This window comes from Podarcis muralis, chromosome 1 (genome assembly GCF_964188315.1).
Source record: "Podarcis muralis chromosome 1, rPodMur119.hap1.1, whole genome shotgun sequence".
In the NCBI taxonomy this organism is placed as follows: Eukaryota; Metazoa; Chordata; class Lepidosauria; order Squamata; family Lacertidae; genus Podarcis; species Podarcis muralis.
Window position 1 is genome coordinate 107,526,045 of NC_135655.1, and position 18,832 is coordinate 107,544,876.

The 18,832-nt window shown below is 38.7% G+C and overlaps 1 protein-coding gene and 1 long non-coding RNA gene across 3 annotated transcripts in view; one reads left to right on the top strand and one right to left on the bottom strand.

Moving 5' to 3' along the window:
• LOC114605777 (uncharacterized) overlaps positions 1-18,832 on the top strand; it is a 402,747-nt gene that overhangs the window by 76,182 nt on the left and 307,733 nt on the right. The gene's annotated exons all lie outside the window — the stretch shown is intronic.
• FIGN (fidgetin, microtubule severing factor) overlaps positions 1-18,832 on the bottom strand; it is a 126,686-nt gene that overhangs the window by 63,410 nt on the left and 44,444 nt on the right. The window contains exon 3 of one of the 2 annotated variants that reach the window (XM_028747337.2): positions 15,115-15,168. The exons of the other annotated variant lie outside the window; for it this stretch is intronic. Within the exon in view, the coding sequence (XP_028603170.1) occupies positions 15,115-15,168 (54 nt within the window). The remainder of the gene's footprint in view (positions 1-15,114; positions 15,169-18,832) is intronic. 2 annotated transcript variants of the gene reach the window in all.

Genomic DNA, 18,832 nt, shown 5'->3' on the forward strand with positions numbered 1-18,832 from the left:
CCCCTATGTTTTCACCAGTGGACCAGAATGTAACTGGAAGGATTATTATTATTATTTATTCAATTTGTTAGTCAATTTATTTTGCCCAAGGTTACCCAAAGTGATTTACAACCAACCAACCAAACAAAACGCACATAGATACATTAAAACCAAGTGGGGGCAGAATATATTAAAAACATTCAACCCACTTTAAAAGGCCATAAAACAGCCAAAGCCCTGGTTGAAGAGGAATGATTTTGCTTGGCACTTGAAGAAATGCAACAATGGTGCCACAGAAGCCCCTTTGGTGACAGAATTCCACAAACGGGGAGCTACCATGTAAAGGATATTTTAAATCAGTAAAATGACAGAGGAAAGGACCTGCCTCCTCCAGCAATGCAGTCTTAATTCAGTTTGGGGATCTCTATAGCTGCAAGAAAGACAGGAAGGAACAAAATAACTAGGGAAAACAAATTTGTGATTGGAGTTTAGGTTTAAAAAATGATGGTAAAAATATACATGAATCTTTTAAAAGTGATTTCCATAGTCAACATGATGGTATACTTTGCAAAACAAACACATCAAAAGCCAAGCCAGAGATTATTGTTAGCTTGGTGGCTCTACAATGAGTCTGTCGTGATGGAGACAAATTGCAGGACTCCATTGGGAAAGGGTCATGTTGAAGACAGGCAAGATTCATTTATTGTTCAACTAGCCTAGGTTGGTTAAGGCAGTTCGTTTGATAGTAGAGAATACTTCTATGAGAGCCAACCTAAATAGACCTGAAGATTTGACAAAGAGTTTCCTCACATATTTGAACATATCTAATTGTGTTATCAAGTTATCAGCAAAAACTCTGGATACTTCAGCGAGGAGAATGTCCATCAACTTTGTGAAAACACAATATATGGAAGAGATAATGAAGGGCACTGCCCATAATTGGTAGCGGTCATTCTCCAACAGCAAAGCATTGTTAAGCTTTTACAATATAGTTCTAGCAGAAAAATGAAGGTAGGTTTGAAAGTTGCAAGAGCAAAAGCAATCCTGTGGAGTTATTATTTTAAATTGCAAGGCCAAAGACTTCAGGTGTAAAGGTCCTTGTGATCTGAACTCCTAATTTTGAGTTGGGAAGGTGCAGCAACTGGTTTAAAAAAGTGTTCTGTGCTATGAGGAATTCTGACTAGAAACCATAAGAACCATTCTTTGACAGGAGTCCCCTGAAGTGAAAACACTGTTCAGGCTCATCCTGTAGAAAAGGCAATCTGAAGAGGATAAGCAAGACAACCTTATAAACTACGTATCAAAATTTCCATCACATAGGCACTTGAGGAAAATCCACCATGTGGGGATAGCATTCAGACTGAAAAAAATGGAAGATAGACTCTTAGAAGAAGTGTCATGAATTCATTCCTTTGAAAATGGAGAAGACTCTTGTTATAAAGCTGGTAGGATTGAATTTATGCTCTCTTAGCTTAGCAAAGGGTCTTCTGTTTGAGCTTTTACAAGCAGCTTAGTATTCTGAGAAAATGGGGCAGTGGTGCTGGTGGGAACCAGAGCTACAACGTCCTTGACTTCTACTCAACTTGTCACTTGAAATTTACATTTATTTTACATTCTAATCTCTGGTACACATATAGGTACTAAAATACATAAAGACTAATTATAATTCAGTAATATAGAGATTAAACTATTAATTGTGTTATGATTTTTTAATGTTCCACTAAACTGTTTATAGTGCTCATACTTAAGACCTATTCTATTAAAGTATTTGTCAACCTAGGGAGACATACTCCAGCATGCTAATAAATTCATATTGCAAAAGGAATTGTGCAAAAAAGTCAAGGGTCTTGAGGCTTGCATGCCAAAACAAAGAAAAAGCAAGGATGTTAACTAGCCCCCTCCACACTATTTTGAAATGTTTCCAAACCACCTATGATTAACACACAATTACTGAATTAATGGATAACAAGGTTATCAGCCATGATAACCTCTAGTATCAGAGGAAACATGCCTCTGAATACCTGTTGCCAGAAAACAACTGAGGGAGAGGGCTATTGCCCTTACATCCTACACATTTATTTATTTTCAAGATTTTTAGCCAACATTACTGTGGCTTCCATCCCAATCATGTAAATTTACATAAACTAAAATCACAACCACAATAAAGCATATCAGTAATACAATACTGTAATATATGAGGAAGACAGGTGTGGCAAGCTAAAGCAATGTAGCAAAAGCCTACATGTGAGCTTGCCAGTCATATGGGCATCTGATTAGGGACTGCAGAAAGCAGGATATTGGACTAGATCATAGAATCGTAGAATTGTAGAGTTGGAAGATACCACGAGAGTCATCTAGCCCACCCCTGAAATGCAGGAATATTTTGCCTGCATATGTGGGGCTTGAACCCACAACCCTGAGATTAAGAGCCTCATGCTCTACCAACTGAGCTATTTGGTCAAGTAGATTGGTAGTGAATGTGGACAAGCCCCATATTCCAGGGAGATGCCTTAGAATGATTTTTATCTGAAATGAAGTGGGGTCTACATGAGGTGCCCTGACTGAAGCAGCACCCCCAACCAAAGGGCATTGTGAAGAAGTCTGTTGTGGCTGACAGGGTCAGGCTTGTAATCTTATTTTACAATTTACCTGGATTCTCCAATCTCAATACTTTGTGGGATAGATGTTGAAGTGCATAAATAGTCTTGGTCTCACATGTGCTTTGGAAGATCTGTCTCTGAACAGTAGGAAAGTTATAGTGGACTAGTTCGTGTGAGCTCAGCTCCCCCCCCCCCAAAAAAAAACCCAGAATCCTGAGCCTCAATATAGCATGAGGATGCCACTATCCAAAACAAGCTGAAAAGAAAGTGACTGAGTATGAAGGCAGTGAGGGTGGGGTGAAGGCAGCCATCCATTTCTCTTCAATGCAAGGCTCCCATTTGGGAGGCCATGGTTATTGATAGCTCACTTTTCATCAAGGATATACAGTACAAAGTGTCTTAAAAATGTAAAAATATGCAATGAAACAAAACACACAGTATGTGTCTTAAATACTAACAATATATTAATTGGAATTACTAAAGTCAACTGGAAGATTAGAAACATAGCTGTCAACGTTTTCCCTTTTTTAAGGGAAATTCCATTATTCCAAATAGGATTCCTCGCAAGAAAAGGGAAAGGTTGACAGCTATGATTAGAAACCAAGCATGCCAAAATAAAAAGGTCTTCTACAAATGCCTTAAGACTAAAAAGAAAGGTGTGCATCTTATGTCCACAGGCATGGCATTCCACACTTGAGGTACCACCACTGAAAAGGCTCTGTCTCAGAGACCCAGCCAGCCAATTTAATCTCATTTAGGGAAGATCCTCTGTTGCTGACCTTTCGAGGCTTATGAGGGAGCAGATGCTCCCTGAGGTAACTTGCCCTAAAGTCATTTGCCATTTAAAAGGCTAAAGCCAGCATTTTAGAGGCTAAAACTGTACTTTAAATACAGCTCAGTGACCACTGAATTGAGCAATCTGATCTGGGGCTCCTAAATGCCAATCTGGAAACTGCATTTTGAACTGAACAGCAAAGAATCTTGTAGCAACTTAAAGAAGAAGACTTTATTAAGACAGAATTGTTCATAGACTACATCGGAAGAAGTGGACTGTAGTCCACAAAAACTTATGCCGTAATAAATGTGTTTGTCTTTAAGGTGCCCCAAGACTCTTAGCTGTTTTTAATGCAAAAGACTAACATGGCTACCCCTCTGGAACTAATTGAAGTTTCCAGACTGTCTTGAAAGGCAGTCCCACAAAGAGATGGTTGGCTGCATTGGGGGTCATGGTCAGCTGCACTCTCAAAGCAATCTGACTCTGTATAAGGCAGCAGTTTCTGTTCCTTATGCATTCCAATGAAGGACCCACCTACTTCTTTATCTCCATAAACTCCCTCCCTAAAACTATTAGGCTTCACATAATGCTGCCTCTCCCAGTGTACTAAGACAGCTATCTCACTTTAGCCACATAAAAAAGCCCCACAAACACAAGCCAGAACTTCATAAGCCATATTATCTCCCAAAACCCTATTAGTTGCAAGGCCCAAGAACTTACTGTTATTTTGTTTATTTTTAAAAAATGTATTATTAAGGTTCATTTATTATTCATTATTAGGGGTTCTGAGGTCTAATTCACACCTGTAACAGTGACTGCTTGATATCGAACCGGGCATAAGCTCTTTCATTAGGTATGCCAACACACTCCGACATTTTTTTGGCATAGCAGCACACCACCACAAAGAAACATTTGTGGTAGCATAGGCTTGCCATATGTCACAAAAACGTCCTAACACGTCCTGGTTTTCAGGTGGAAAAAATGGCGTAAGGGGAGAATTTTACTGAATGGGCAGAATGTCAGGGAAAACCCATATGTATGGCAACGTAATGGAAAAAGCAGCGGAAACAGCTCTAAAAGCTTAAAATCACTATGGGGGGGGGGGAGAGAGATTTCTCCCAAAAAGCTCAACAATCTGGGTGTCAGGAACTTTACTTTTTGAAATGTGGCAACCCTATGGCAGCATGGCAAAAGGTGTCCTAATTGTCATAGCAGCCTACCTGACACAAATGTTTCAGCACTCAGTTCTGTTTAAGCACCTACCACACCACAGTCTGCATATGTGAATGAGGTTTAAGGACTGCGGTGATCTCCAAAGGCAAAGCCTCACAGCTGGGATTTCACAAGCCTTCTCTAAAGCATGAAATTAAAGGAGATGGCAAACAAAGCAGCATGTAATGATTTATTTTTACACTGTGTGAATTAAATGTAAAAGCTCAATTTAAACACGAAGCTACAATTTGATAAACGAGCTAAAAATACCAGCTTGTAAATATACAGTGACATGTTAATTTCATTTCTGGCAAAAAATAGCACCCAGTTGTTTTCAACAGACATACTATGCTAACAGGAATGTGTGTTCCATAAAGAAATAGCAACTATAGTTTCCTCTAGGCATGCTGCAGCTCTCTCTTTCCCCAGAGGTCCTAGAAATATGAACTGTAGCTCTTGTATAGCAGTCCAGGAAATAATTGATCATTTGCCAGTGTCCTGTTGGCGAGTTACCACTCTTGGGACCCACTTTCAATTTCACACTATTTTGACTTTCTGGACACTGTGGGTTAATTTCTAGGAGAAAAGATGATTACATACTTGAGCTGTTGTTACAATAGCTGTTCTACGTACATCGTGCATGTGGCATTTGTCTGTGTCATCTAAAATGCAAGAACAAAAACCATACAAGAGGGTTTTTGTTTTGCTATAACAGCAGAAGTCTTAAAATTTTAAAATTACATCAATTTCTTACAGCATGGAACAACAGGGCCCTGCCACCCCTTCACCTATCAGATGCAGCATTGGGGGGTGGGGGTGGGGTTGTTCCAAACCTACGGCTGTATACAAAAAGGGAAAGGATAGAAGACACAAAGCTCTAGAACTTTGAAGAATCCAGAGAAGAATAGCTGTTTTGTGGTAGCTTGAAATTCAGAGATGACAGGTGTATTTCTGTTAACACTTCATGGATAAAAGTAATCCAGAGCTACACAGAATTGCAGCCTCACAGCACAATGCAACTGCTACTGAAGCGAGACCCAAATTGGTCTCCTCAAAAAGAAGTTTTGCATCTCTATACCAATGTGCCCTCAAGCAGTAAGACACAAATCTTTGTTCTAAGTTGGAGAAAGTTTCCATGTTGTGCTGCAAATGTCTCACAATTCAATGCACAGCCGCATTCCCCATTTACAGTAAAAACCTGAATAGGGGAAGGGAAAGAATGCCCAATTCACTATCACTGTGAGAAGGTAGGGCAGGCAGGAGTGGTAAGTCTCCAAACAATCTATACTCACAATACAGGGTTTTCATTAACAAAGATACAGGTTCAATAGACAACAAGCTGAATAATCACAAACAGAGGGGGAAAAACCTGATCCAAGCATTAATAATTCAATTAGTATTCATTGAAATAACATTGATTTTAATGAATTTATTTCACAGCATTGTTGCTGCCCTATGTACTTTTTAAACTTTCCATTACAGTTTAACATTCATTAAGGCTTGGGCCTTAAATATATCCTTTTCAAATGAAAATAAAAGGATGAAGAGAAAAATCATTATAGGAGAACATTATAATGTTTAAAAACTGTTTAGCAAAATTAAAACAAAGGAAGCATAATCAATAACGGAAAAAGCACAAACCTCCAAAGTTATGTAATACATGCATTTTTCTCTCCCCCCCCCCCTAATTAAAAAGTCATTTTCATTAGAATTTAAATTTGTAATAATTTATCTATAGGCAAATTCCATGAATGTGATGCAGTAAATTAATCCTGCTATAAGATTACCAATATTGCTAGAAGATAGTGATCTTTTATATGAGCTGCAGTCTGCAACCTATATAAACAAATGAGGCACTCTTCCGCCCAGCACGTCTAAAAGGTGCCCATATATTGCTTTACAAAGTTTTTGCTGATGTGTGAATGCTTTCCCCACAAATTGTGAATGCTTTTTCCACATACCAGAATAACTTCACTTAGAATGGTATAGGCATCACTCCAGCATCCCATAAACTGCAAAAAATCTCACGTTTATCTTGCTACCCATCATTAGAGGGCAACTAGATGCTAGATACTAGATCTGCCAACCTAGCAGTTCGAAAGCATGTCAAAGTGCAAGTAGATAAATAGGTACTGCTCCGGCGGGAAGGTAAACAGCGTTTCCGTGCGCTGCTCTGGTTCGCCAGAAGCGGCTTCGTCATGCTGGCCACATGACCCGGAAGCTGTACGCCGGCTCCCTTGGCCAATAAAGCGAGATGAGCGCCTCAACCCCAGAGTCGTCCACGACTGGACCTAATGGTCAGGGGTCCCTTTACCTAGATACTAGTATATGTCTACTTTGTGGTGTCATATGCAAGCTAAATGAACTAAGTACAAGGTATGTGAGCAAACTGCAATTTAAAAAGCAGGGAAACCCAACATGTAAACAAATCCAAAATGCACATACAGCGTATTAAAACTTCTTAGAAGGTAGGTGAGAGGATCACCTCTATATGGGTATGAATTTTTCCAAAAAAATATGTTCACCTGTGCTTTCACTTTCCAGTAGTTCACAGAATTGTAGAGTTGGAAGGGACCCTAAGAGTCATCTAAGTCCAATCCCCTGCAATGCAGGAATCTCAACTAGATCATACATGACAGATGGTCATCCAACCTCTGCTTAAAAAGGAGACAGGAGGTAGAAATCTCTATAAAGACTGCATTATGAGGCACATATTTTAAAGATGACTTTGGATTACTGTTCTCATTCGATAGCCTGAGACATATGGCCTGGCATTAAAACATTGCTTCATTCTCCTGGCAATTAATTTTTTGGCTGGGAGCTAGCATAGCATAGTGCCAACAAGATCTTGCGTAAATAGGATTTTCCAGTACTCTGTAAACCTGTTATGAGGGATCAGTGACACTTCATAAAAACTACTTCAGTTGCAAGATTGGTTGCAAGACTGAAACACACACTAAGTAAACAAAAAATTCAATAGCTCTTCTCCAGTACATGCTCAAGAACACTTAGCCTCTCAGAACTCTGGGGAGCCTGTCTGCCAAGCCATCCATGGAGAGGCTAAAGCAGCTGCTCTACTCTGAACTTGGATATGGTCTTCACTTTTTCTCTCTTTCTAGAGATTCAAGCATTGGCCCCTTGTGCTTTGTCCTCTTCTATAACAGGGAGCACCCACAATGGGGCATGTTGCAAATATGGCCCTCTAGGATACAACAGAGTTGTACACAGCTAGGTACTTTTTGATGGACAGCAAATCTTGGCATCAGCAAAGCCTACTGGATTCACTTCGCTGCACTGCAATAATTTTATAATGATCTAAATATAAATATGATCCCCTTTACATTTCTGCTGTCACACTGAATCGTGTCAAATATTTAAAAAGTGATGCAGAACTACACTGCTGTTTTCACCATTTATTTTAAAAACAAACAATAGAAATGGTTATTGTTAGCAGCAGGGTTAGAGCCAATCCCAATGTTCTTGTAGCCTGCCTTTCAGTTACAATTCTGCATTGTGAAAATTTGTCAGATGGTTTGTATTTCCCTTTTAGAACCATATTTTTCCCTTTCAGTGCTCTTATTAAATTATTAGCTTCCTTAGGTTTAGATTTATGTTCAGAGAGTCAAATTATCTTTTTAAAAAGCCTCCCTGAGTCGCTTTCCCAGCTTAGTTCAGCTGCAGGAAACTACAGCACTCCAAATTCTTACTTTCTTCATAAACCACACCTGTTATATTTGATATTGCTTTCAAATGAACAAAAACTGTTAATTCCGTATTTATGCAGAGTAAGGCAGAATTTAGATGGTTAAGCAAAAACTTCTCAATTTGTTTAACAGTTGCCTGTTATACAATCGGATTTGAATTGTTCCACACTAGTTTCTTAGATACATAAACGTAAATGTACACAAATCTCAGGAACATGCAGCAACAACTAATATACATCATCCACTAATATACATAATCCTTTCAGACATTCTGGTCCTTATCTGAAATTCAGCTTATCTGGAATATAAATGCAAATTCTGCCATTAAAGGAAACTATGGAGGGGGCAGTCTAACTGTCCTCCCCACCCTGTGTCTCAGGCCACATTTGATCATGCCTCAGGAATGCCTAGATCTCTGACTGACTCACAATTTCTACAATTGTGTAATGCTTTTATTATTATTTCAGCAGTTCTGCGCACAAACTGCTTTGCTTAAAACAAATGTAAGAGATTTAATTATATTTCTATAGTTATGAGACATAGTATTATTTAAATTCATATACCACCCTTCATCTGAAGATCTCAGGGTTTCACAGCATAAAGTACAAGATAAAAACACAAAATACATACTAAAACTAAAACAAAACAAAACAATAACACCCCCCCCCCAAACACATTTAAAAGGATATATAGGATGTTAATAAGCCAAAAGCCTGGTTGAAGAGGAAAATATAAAAAGATGCACAAACCCAGTTATAAAACTGCCCAGTTTGAACAGACAGCTATAGAGATTCAAATATTTTGACTGATGAAACTTGCATTCTTACTGCATACTGGTGCAATAAGATATATAAAATTTGCATGCCATGTCATGCCAGCTGGGAAGATAATGCATCCAATCATGAGACCATGGGCAAATTCACACAACTTCACACAAGAACAGGCAACGTTGATAAGATAGTTTTACCAGGCTGCCCCAAAGCCAAGCACGCACACACACACAAACCCCCCACCATTTCTGGTAAGAGACATCACGGTCTCTCTAGCCATTGGCTGAGCTGCTGTGATGTCAGCCAAATTAGCTGATCCAGTAATTGTCATTGAATGCTCATGAACATTAAATTTTAAATGAATAAATTTGCAGCATAAAGAGCATTAGGACAGATGGAGCTGTAAGCTGCTGGAGGGAAATGCTGCAGAGAATGTGTTATGAGCCCACCAATAAGTAATGGCACGGCAAACAAAAAAGATGCCCAATTTTTTTTTGGGGGGGGGAGTCCCCGCTTTTAATATATTGTTATTTCTAGTCTTGCAATTTGAAAATGTTATTTCTAGAGGATCTCAGCAGTAGCCGTGGTCTTTAAATCAAGAGGATGCGCCACACAAGCTGTACTTGAGTACCTATTAGAAGATACTGAGGAGGGACAACTTCTCAAGGGTTGAATATATTGGCTCAGTATGATACAATAGCAGAGTTTACAGTCTTTTCTTTAAAATGCTGTAATTGGCTTCTCAAAGGTACTGGAAAAGTCGTAATAGAAAAGGTCAATGGCAATATATATTTGTACAATAGTGAGATGCATTATCTTCCCAGCTGGCATGACATGGCATGTAATTTTACACACCATGCTGCACCAGCATGTGGTAACTAAGAGAGACACTGATCTCTGCTTGCTAAAATCCCAAGAACAATTGCATGCCATCATTGTAAATGACCTGTGGATGCACAGCAGTTTACATTCACATAGGTTTGCTAATCTTTCTAACAGTATATGCAAACAAAAAGACTAATGGCGCTACAGAAGTCTGGAGACAGAAAATGGCATTCTGTTTATATAGAAGTTTACTTTTCTTGCTGTTTCCCTCAGTTCAGACACATGGTTCTGGCGTGTAACTAAATGCCCATGTATTTCCATGAATTCACACTGTCTTGCTTCTTCTTGTTTTATTAATCTGGACCTGTGCATATTAACTTCCTGAGTCAAATACTCACAGCAGAAAAACAAAACAAAACAAAAGCTACATACATGATAATATATTTTCTGTATAAGAGAAGAACATTGTAAGAATTTGTAACTATGATGGAGTCCTGTGAAATCAAGCACAAGATATTCTAGGACAGAAAAGGCACTGGTAAAAATGGCGCAAGGGCCATGCCTCAATTGTAGAGCATACACCTTCCTTGTGAAAGGTCCCAAGTTCAATCCTTGGGACTGCATGTTTAAAACATTGGGTAGCTAGTGATGAGAATGACCTGATGAACCCTAGATGCTGGAAAGCCACTGCCCATCACAGAAACAGCAAAATGGGTATAAAGAAAATGAGATTAAGCTAGAGATAATGGTGCAAACTGCCATGCCTGATCCAACAGTTTTAAAAATAAGATTAGGCTACAGATTGTTCTAGACTTGGATCTGATCCAAAATGTTTCAAGAATTTTGGGCATCCCACACCTGACAAAGAGCATAGGCCCCTAATCTTAGACCATTGCCCTTTGACCCTTCTTCACATGTATTTGAAAGGAAGGGGCAGTTGGAAGGGCTTCATACTTGGCAAAAGAAAGGTTTTACATCTCAGATCTTGCTATAGATATACAATATATGTAGGAATACTAGGAAGCAAGGGATTTGAAATTATTATTATTATTATTATTATTATTATTATTATTATTATTATTATGTAACAAACAGTTATTTACCAATGCTGAGAAAAGGCCCAATCTCATGTGACTATTTACATGGTAAAGGTTTGTTGGGTCACATGTTTACCTAGCCAAATGGACTTTTCACTATCATCTTCTGGGGCTCACATATCTGCTAAAATATGCCACATCTCATAGCTTCTCATAGCTCTACCAAAACTAAAGTATCCTAAGAGATGATAAATTTCACATTGTCTTGCCTACTGAAGGCTTTCTTGGTGTATAATTTTTCCTTAATTCATTCCAGATCCCTTGTAAATTGTAAAACTGTCATCACATTCTGGTGAATTGCCCCCCCCCCCAATTTAAGAATTATAATATCACTTCCATCTAATCCTGGAGAAACACCACATATTAATGAAATACTATAGTGAAGATGGTCTGTTGTGGCTATCAGAGCCCTTCAGTCTAGTGGAGCCTTTTAGCAATAGAACAGAAGTTCATAGTTTGCCTCATCCATTTGGCCTTGTAGAGCTCATCTGTGGTATTTCAGCTTCTCAGGTTCCTACACACGTAGGTTAGAGGAAATGTTGCTGATGATCAGCAAAACAGTGAAAGTGCCTATACATAAAATGTTAAGGTAGAGTAATTTCTCATCGCCATAGTAAGTGAAAACATTTTCAAACTGACAGTGTCCTTTTAAAAAACAGGCTGCACAAGGATTTTGCCCAAGACTGTGAAAAATTGGTTTTCAAACCATGATAGTTATTTTAATGCTTTAGTGTGCATTGGTAAGTACTGCATAATCTGTCTCTAAACAATAATAATATGTTAAACAGTAACCATGTAAAAAGTAAAAAAAAAAAGTGACTTAAAATATATCTTCCAGTCTCTCTGAAGCAAAGCAAATTTTGAATAACTTGACATCCACATTCAGTGTTAATACCCCCATAAAACACAAGCCAGTACCACCCCAGGTGTGTGAGTGGCACCAGAGATGAAATTTTGTTCACTGTCTAAACACACCAGAATTGTTCCTTGACTAATATTTTGTGGTTTCAAAAAAAAACAAAAGCAATAGTATTAGCTGAGAGGCTTTTTTTTTTAATGTGGCTTATTTTGAAAATCCCCCTTTTTGCAAAAATCTTCCCCTGCTGCCACCACTTTGGCATCAGAAGCACATATGAAGGTAGGATGTTCTGGGGTTGCATCCAAATGAAGTCATCCCATTCATGCAAGGGCTTACTCAATGGAACTTCTCCGCCTCTCCTCTCCCTGTATCACCCAAACTGCTCTGGAGGTTTGGAGAAAACCCCAGAACATGGAGTGAAGGTCAGGGAGAAGCAGCTCCATTATGCTAGTAGAAGACCTTGTGCAAACAGGACAACTTTGTTGGGTACAACCCCCTATACTTTCATTTGGATGCAAACAGAAGCAAAGACAATCGCAAAATTCATAAAGAACAGTTTTATTTCTCCAACATTTTGTTTTAAAATCTGTATTAGGGCAATACCTTTACTAGGCCAACCAAAATGTCACAAAATAGTGTGGAAACTTTCGAATTCCCTGGAACTCTTCATCAGGGTAGGTGGTAAACAAAGCACAGGGCAGGAGACTGGCTGCGGGTGAAGCCATTGAGTCTGTGTCTAGTCAAAGCCTTAAGATAGAATTTGAGCAAACACTCAAATGAGGCATTTTCATTTGTTTTCTGTAGTAGCACAGTAGTACATTAAACTTCTTCATACCATGCACATTCTGATATTCTGGACAATTTTCACTCATACTTCAAACCACCAAAATGTTTTAGTAAATGTCCTAGTAGAATTTTACATTGTATTTTTAATTTCTATTCTGCCCCCCCCCCCAATAAAAAAAGTCACCAAATGGCTACAGCTATTCTAAAGGAAAGGTTATTAAAATCCCTCGTGATATCTGAAAGCAACAGGTTTTATATTTCACTAAAACTCCCTTCAATAATGCTTTAATTGCTACAATGCCGGAATTCACAGGCATCATGTACCGAATCCTTTAACATTTACTTAACAGGATGTCGAGCACCCTGACCTCAACGGGAGCTCTCAGATCTAAAATGTGTTTGTCAGAACATATTAAAATTGCAATGTAGACAGGGCATTTAGTATTTAACATAATGCTAGTCAAGATGGACTTTAGCATTCACAATATCACACACTGAGTGCAATTAATCTGAGGTGCAGCAGGGATAGGAACTATTACCACCCCTTCAGCATGTCTTCACAGTCACTATTACAGAATATGCACAAGCTGTTCCCACCTCCCCCTAAAAAAACAAGACTAAGATGGTGGAAAAATCCACTGCTTTTTAGCCACACAAGACTGATCAGAGATTGTTACACTGTAAATTATAAAATGTAGCTTCACACATACAATGTTATCTTGCAGTAACTTCCAAAGTAAATTATGTTCATTACTTAATTTCTTTACCAGCCTTAAATTTCCAATCCAGGTGGGATGGGGTTAACAAAACAATGTTATACCCCAGCAAAAAAGAAGCACAAGCTCACTCTCCACTTGCACCATTCCTGGAACTTCCCACAGCACTGTACTACATTTTCTCTGTTTTGGAAATGCAATGCTGCCCTTGGCTCTTTTTGCAGGAAGGGCAGGATCAATAATAAATAAACGTGGAACGGCCATAGATCACTAGTGAAGTGCATATTTTGCATACAGAAGTTCCCATGTTCAATCTTTGGCATCTGGTAGGCCGGGGAAGACATGCAACTCTGGAGTGCTTCCAACAGACAGCATAGACCACACTGAGTTAAATGGATCTAACTCACTATAAAGCAGTTTCCCATGTTACTAACATGGGTCTCTGGCTGAGATTTCTGTTTTGCTCACATCTACTGGCTATATAGAAAGGTATTTCATTTCCATGGAGCATTAGGAGTGATTTTCCTCTATCTATTATAGTATCATTACTCTGATCACCACCTCACCATAGAGGGGAAATCCTGTTGACTTTCTTTTCCCAAGATCAAACTCATCAATTTCCCCTATTTCCGCTCAAGTTGATGGAGTGGTGAAATTAACTGAGCCTTACCAAATGAGCTTCATGGCCAAGTCAATTTCAGGAAACTTTTAAAATTATGTCAGATGGTGGGGCTGTGCAAAGAGGGGAGTGGTTTTCTTATGAATATTTCAAACTTTTAAAATCAAAGCAGCAAACAGCAACACAAAGAAAAGAAAAGAAAAGAAAAGAAAAGCTGGCAGTATGACACACCAGGATTTCTTGCACATGCATTGCAGTTATTTCCTGTAGTAAATAACAACTTGCATGTGAAAAAACAGATATCACAGATTTATCACTCAATACTGAGCTTTCATTTGACCCAGCAGCAACTGAAATGTCCTCAACGGATAAAGTTCACATATTTATTTGTGAATGATCAAATAGAATGATCATGACTGCATAAACAAGTTTTAAATTTATTTTTATTTTATTTTGTTTTCTTATTCACCAACAGCCAGTGCAAAATGGCAAGGAGGCTTAGAAGAGTGAATATCACATTACAACCACTAGTACACAGCCTTGCACAGCCTTGGGGAATGAATTTGCTTTTAATTTGTAGAGGCATGCTCTAAGGGTTGTTCAAGTATTATCAATGTTTAACATTCATCCTGAAGAGCAGCTCTGGAAAACTCAAAAGCTTGCTGGCTTGTAACTGTTTAACGGGTCCAATAAATGTGTTACCTTTCTGGCAATTATATTTATATTTTATCACACTATTTATTTATGACCCCCACCAGATGAAAATAATCATTTCCCCTTTCTTTAACCTAATAACACCAACCCAAATTCCTCCCAAGGCCCCAAACCTTCCATGTTCTAAACATTAATTCCTAACCCAATGTACTGTCTTGCCTCTCAGATAGAAAACTCAGACCTCAAATTCCCCATATTATTTCTCTATCTCTTGCAAGGGAGGTACACCCACCCACACCCTCAACATATACACACAGGTCATGACATTTCCCCAGTTCATATTATATTATTTCACATCCCACTACTCCACACTGACAATCTTTCCACATCAAAGGACCAAACATATAAAATGCAGACTGTGTTCTAGAAGCCTATAATATGCATAGAAGTTCTACATAAATGAGCACAATCCAGCCAAAGTTAACAGTGATTGCAATGGGAGAGATATAAGTATGTACCTCTTTCGCTGCCCCATAACCCGCTCTGTAAGAGATAGATTTCTTCCAGAGTTGCTGAAAGGACAAGAGCACTGGTCAAATTTACAGAAAAATTGACTTCCTATTTGCAAATAACAATGACAAGATCATTCAAAAACTGGCAGTGTTCACAGTAGCTTTGGCCTAAGCTAAACAAATGTATATAGATCCCCATGTCTTTTATCTGCAGTACTGTACAGGCAATTTTTAGTATTTGTGCAGGTCAATGAACTCGTGAAAGAATTTCATGATGTTTATTTCAGTCATGTTTTCACGTTCTTTCCAACCATATCCTTCATTTAATTCCTGAAATTGGTTTTATGTTTTTGTAAAAAATTACCTGGGTGCAAATTTGTCTTGCGTGTTTACCAATACCCTGCTCAAAACCCCCACAACTTTATAACACATTGCATAATATTTGCAACAGCTCATAATAGGACAAATAAATATTTATTCTTCACTTTTCCACTGAAATCAGTGAAACAAAGTGTTTAGCTGTGGCTGGATATGCTCAATACATATAATTATTCGTATAAAATATTAGCACTGTACAACTGGAAAACCAAACAGCATATAAGAGACAACACTATAAACATAATATTTTGGGCTGCTTTGACTGGAAGATATAAGTAAAAAAGCCAAAATGGTTTTTTTTTTTGGGGGGGGGGGTATTACCTTGCAAATATGCAGAGCTAAAAAGGAATAAAAATGTTACCAGCCAATTCATAACTAGTATCCTAACTAACTCATGAACTTTTAGGTTAATCATTTTTATGCATCTAAAGCCAAAATCCAACTTTCTGCAGAAGGCCTACCCTCCTCTTCATGCCAGAAGAAACCTGCAAACAGGGTTTTTAAATAGCGCAATGTGAAGGAGAAAAAAAGTTCAGTGAAGCAGCAGCGTCATGACACTCAGAATATGGTGAAAACAGCTTCCAAGAAGTCTACTATCTAATGGCCTTTGATGTTTACTGTACACTTGCAGCTTCATTACAACACTTAGCAAGCATCTGCCAAGATGGTAGGACTGAAAGGAAAGAGATAAAAACCCACCTTTGCCTCAAAATGGGGGCAGGGGAGATCAGATATGCCCATTCTTTTGTCAGAAAGACAAAAGTTGTTGACAAGGACAAAAGGAGATCTAGAAGCATAGCTATAATTAAAACTATTACTGATCTCCAGGGGGGAAAATCCTGGCAAATCCAAAAGCAAATGGAGGCATGACAAATATATACACACATAAAGTGGTACCTCTGGTTACGAACTTAATTCATTCTGGAGGTCCGTTCTTAACCTGTAACCGTTCTTAACCTGAAGTACCACTTTAGCTAATGGGGCCTCCCGCCGCTACCGCGCCACCACTGCGCGATTTCTCTTCTCATCCTGAGATAAAGTTCTTAACCCGAGGTACTACTTCTGGGTTAGCGGAGTCTGTATCCCGAAGTGTTTGTAACCTGAGGTACCACTGTACATACAAATGTGTGCATATGCACACACATTGGTAAAATGTTTTAAACAAATGTGAAACCTCACTTCCAAGATTTGGACTCTTGTCATATTTGCTTGCTGTCATCTATTGTGTAACACAACATAAAGAGTAACCAGAAGATTTACAATCCAAAGATGAAGATTTTACTTTGCCATTGTGAATTCACTTCATAAAACAGAGAGAGAACACTTCAGTAGAAAATGTTGGCAGACCTCTTGGGAGTAACAGGGCACATTAATTTATATGACATGCTGCCCTGTTTCTCTTATAGAGGCCCATAGGAGGAGTTTGCTACCCTGAGCTTTTACTTAGGTCCCTAATGAAAATAAAAATGTTTTCAGCCCGTTAGTTGGGCACTTTCAACTATCATGCATGCCTTTCTTTGTACGTCCATCTCCCACCCCTGCAATTTTTTAAAAAACCAAATATTACCTCTAAGTATATATGACTAATACGATTCAAAAATTATAAGATGCAATTGAAACAGCACAAGTGACACACACTTCAGTGTGCTGTTATTGGGTGCAATGGACACCCTAAAGCACACAAAAGTCAAGAATCACACTGCTGCTATTGCAACCTTTTGTACAAGCAATATTATGATGTGTTAGTGTATTTTTCAATGCAAAAAGTGAATGTTTAATGGGAGCAAAACCCCTTAAGTCCCTACTGGTCTTTTCATGGATTTGTTTGCTTTTGCTGTGTGTGCTTTTCTGCAGCCCCAACAAACTGCTGCTATATGGCCATTTTTAGGGGTTCTCCCTAGCTAGCCAAATCAGGAGTCACTCTGGGCAAACAAAAGCATGACTTCACTGTCCTTACTCTGAAGGGGTGGGTGAGAAAGGAGAAACTATAATGTGGATCAGAGAGCCAAAGGAAAGGAGAGACTATGATTTGTATCAGAGATCCTGTGAGCAGAACTCTGTTCATGGGCTGTGCCTACTTGCAGAAAGGATATATTTTCAGATCCCCTTTCACTGCCCCAAAAAATCTCAAGAGCTGTCTGACCCCCTCCTCACCATGGCGGGGCAGGGGCAAGCAAGATTGTAGAGTCCAACTCCACCTTTCTGCAGTTTCAGACTTAGAGTTAAGTAACATGAGAGGGAAGTCAGGATCAGGGTTGTAGCCTGGGTAGGCTAAAAACAGCATTTATGCAGTGCACTCTTTGTTACATGAGCTTATGTAATCCATAATGATTTAAAGATCTAATGTCCTCCAGGCACTGCCACCTACCCCATGTGTGGCCCCTGAAATGGTCAGTTCTGTATCTGGCTGTTAGTCATTTGAAAGAAAGGAGTTGTTAACATTTAATCACCACAGAATCAGATGGCTTAAAACAAGGTAAAAAAAATGTCATTTTGGCAAAACAGTCAAGGCAGCAAAAAAGCATGAATTGTGCCAGGAAAGGCCAATTGTCAAAAAAATTGGCTAAATGTCCTTCTGTTTCAGACAATAGCTTATAAAGAAATTAAGAGTCAGTTAAACTAATTCACTTTAGAGGAGCTTGCCATCATAAGGCTGACAGAATTCCAGTAGTTCAATAGTGAGACACAGAAACTGTCAATGGTCCCTCAAGCAATTAATTTTCTCCCAGCTCTTCAGAACTGCATTTCAAGAAGTATTTGCAGGATCCGACCCACACTTACCAGGAAATGCCCAAACAAAACAGTGCTGCCACATCCTAAGCCTTATCAGAAAGTTGAAAATAGTGACCCACTAAGAGAGAAAACACTAAGCAATATTTTAATTACGTGCTTCATAATAACTACTAAAAAAACATTAAACTCAAACTAATCACACTTGTTACCTAACTCAGATTTAGACTTCTGTAGGTGCAGAGTGAAATATTTAGTTCATTATCTATATACAATGCATACTAGAAATAGCTGCTTACATAAAACAAAAGTCTAGGGTCCAATTCTTACATGCAAACAGTGACATGGAGGCTGTTCAAAACTCACAAGTTTATATAGTCTGCCAGATGGGTCAAACAAAAATAAGACGATATGGGAAACTGATATACATATTTAAACAAACAAAGTCCTCAACTCATGGTTTGTAGCCTGACCTGAAGTGGGTTGCAAATGGAAGTTAGGGATGGGGTGCTGGTCATGGGCACAAACAATCAATATGGTAGTAGTAGAATGTGTGTAGAATAAAAGCTCCCCCCACTTGAAAATAGCTTCCAGACAGTCTTGAAGAAGCTGGCCT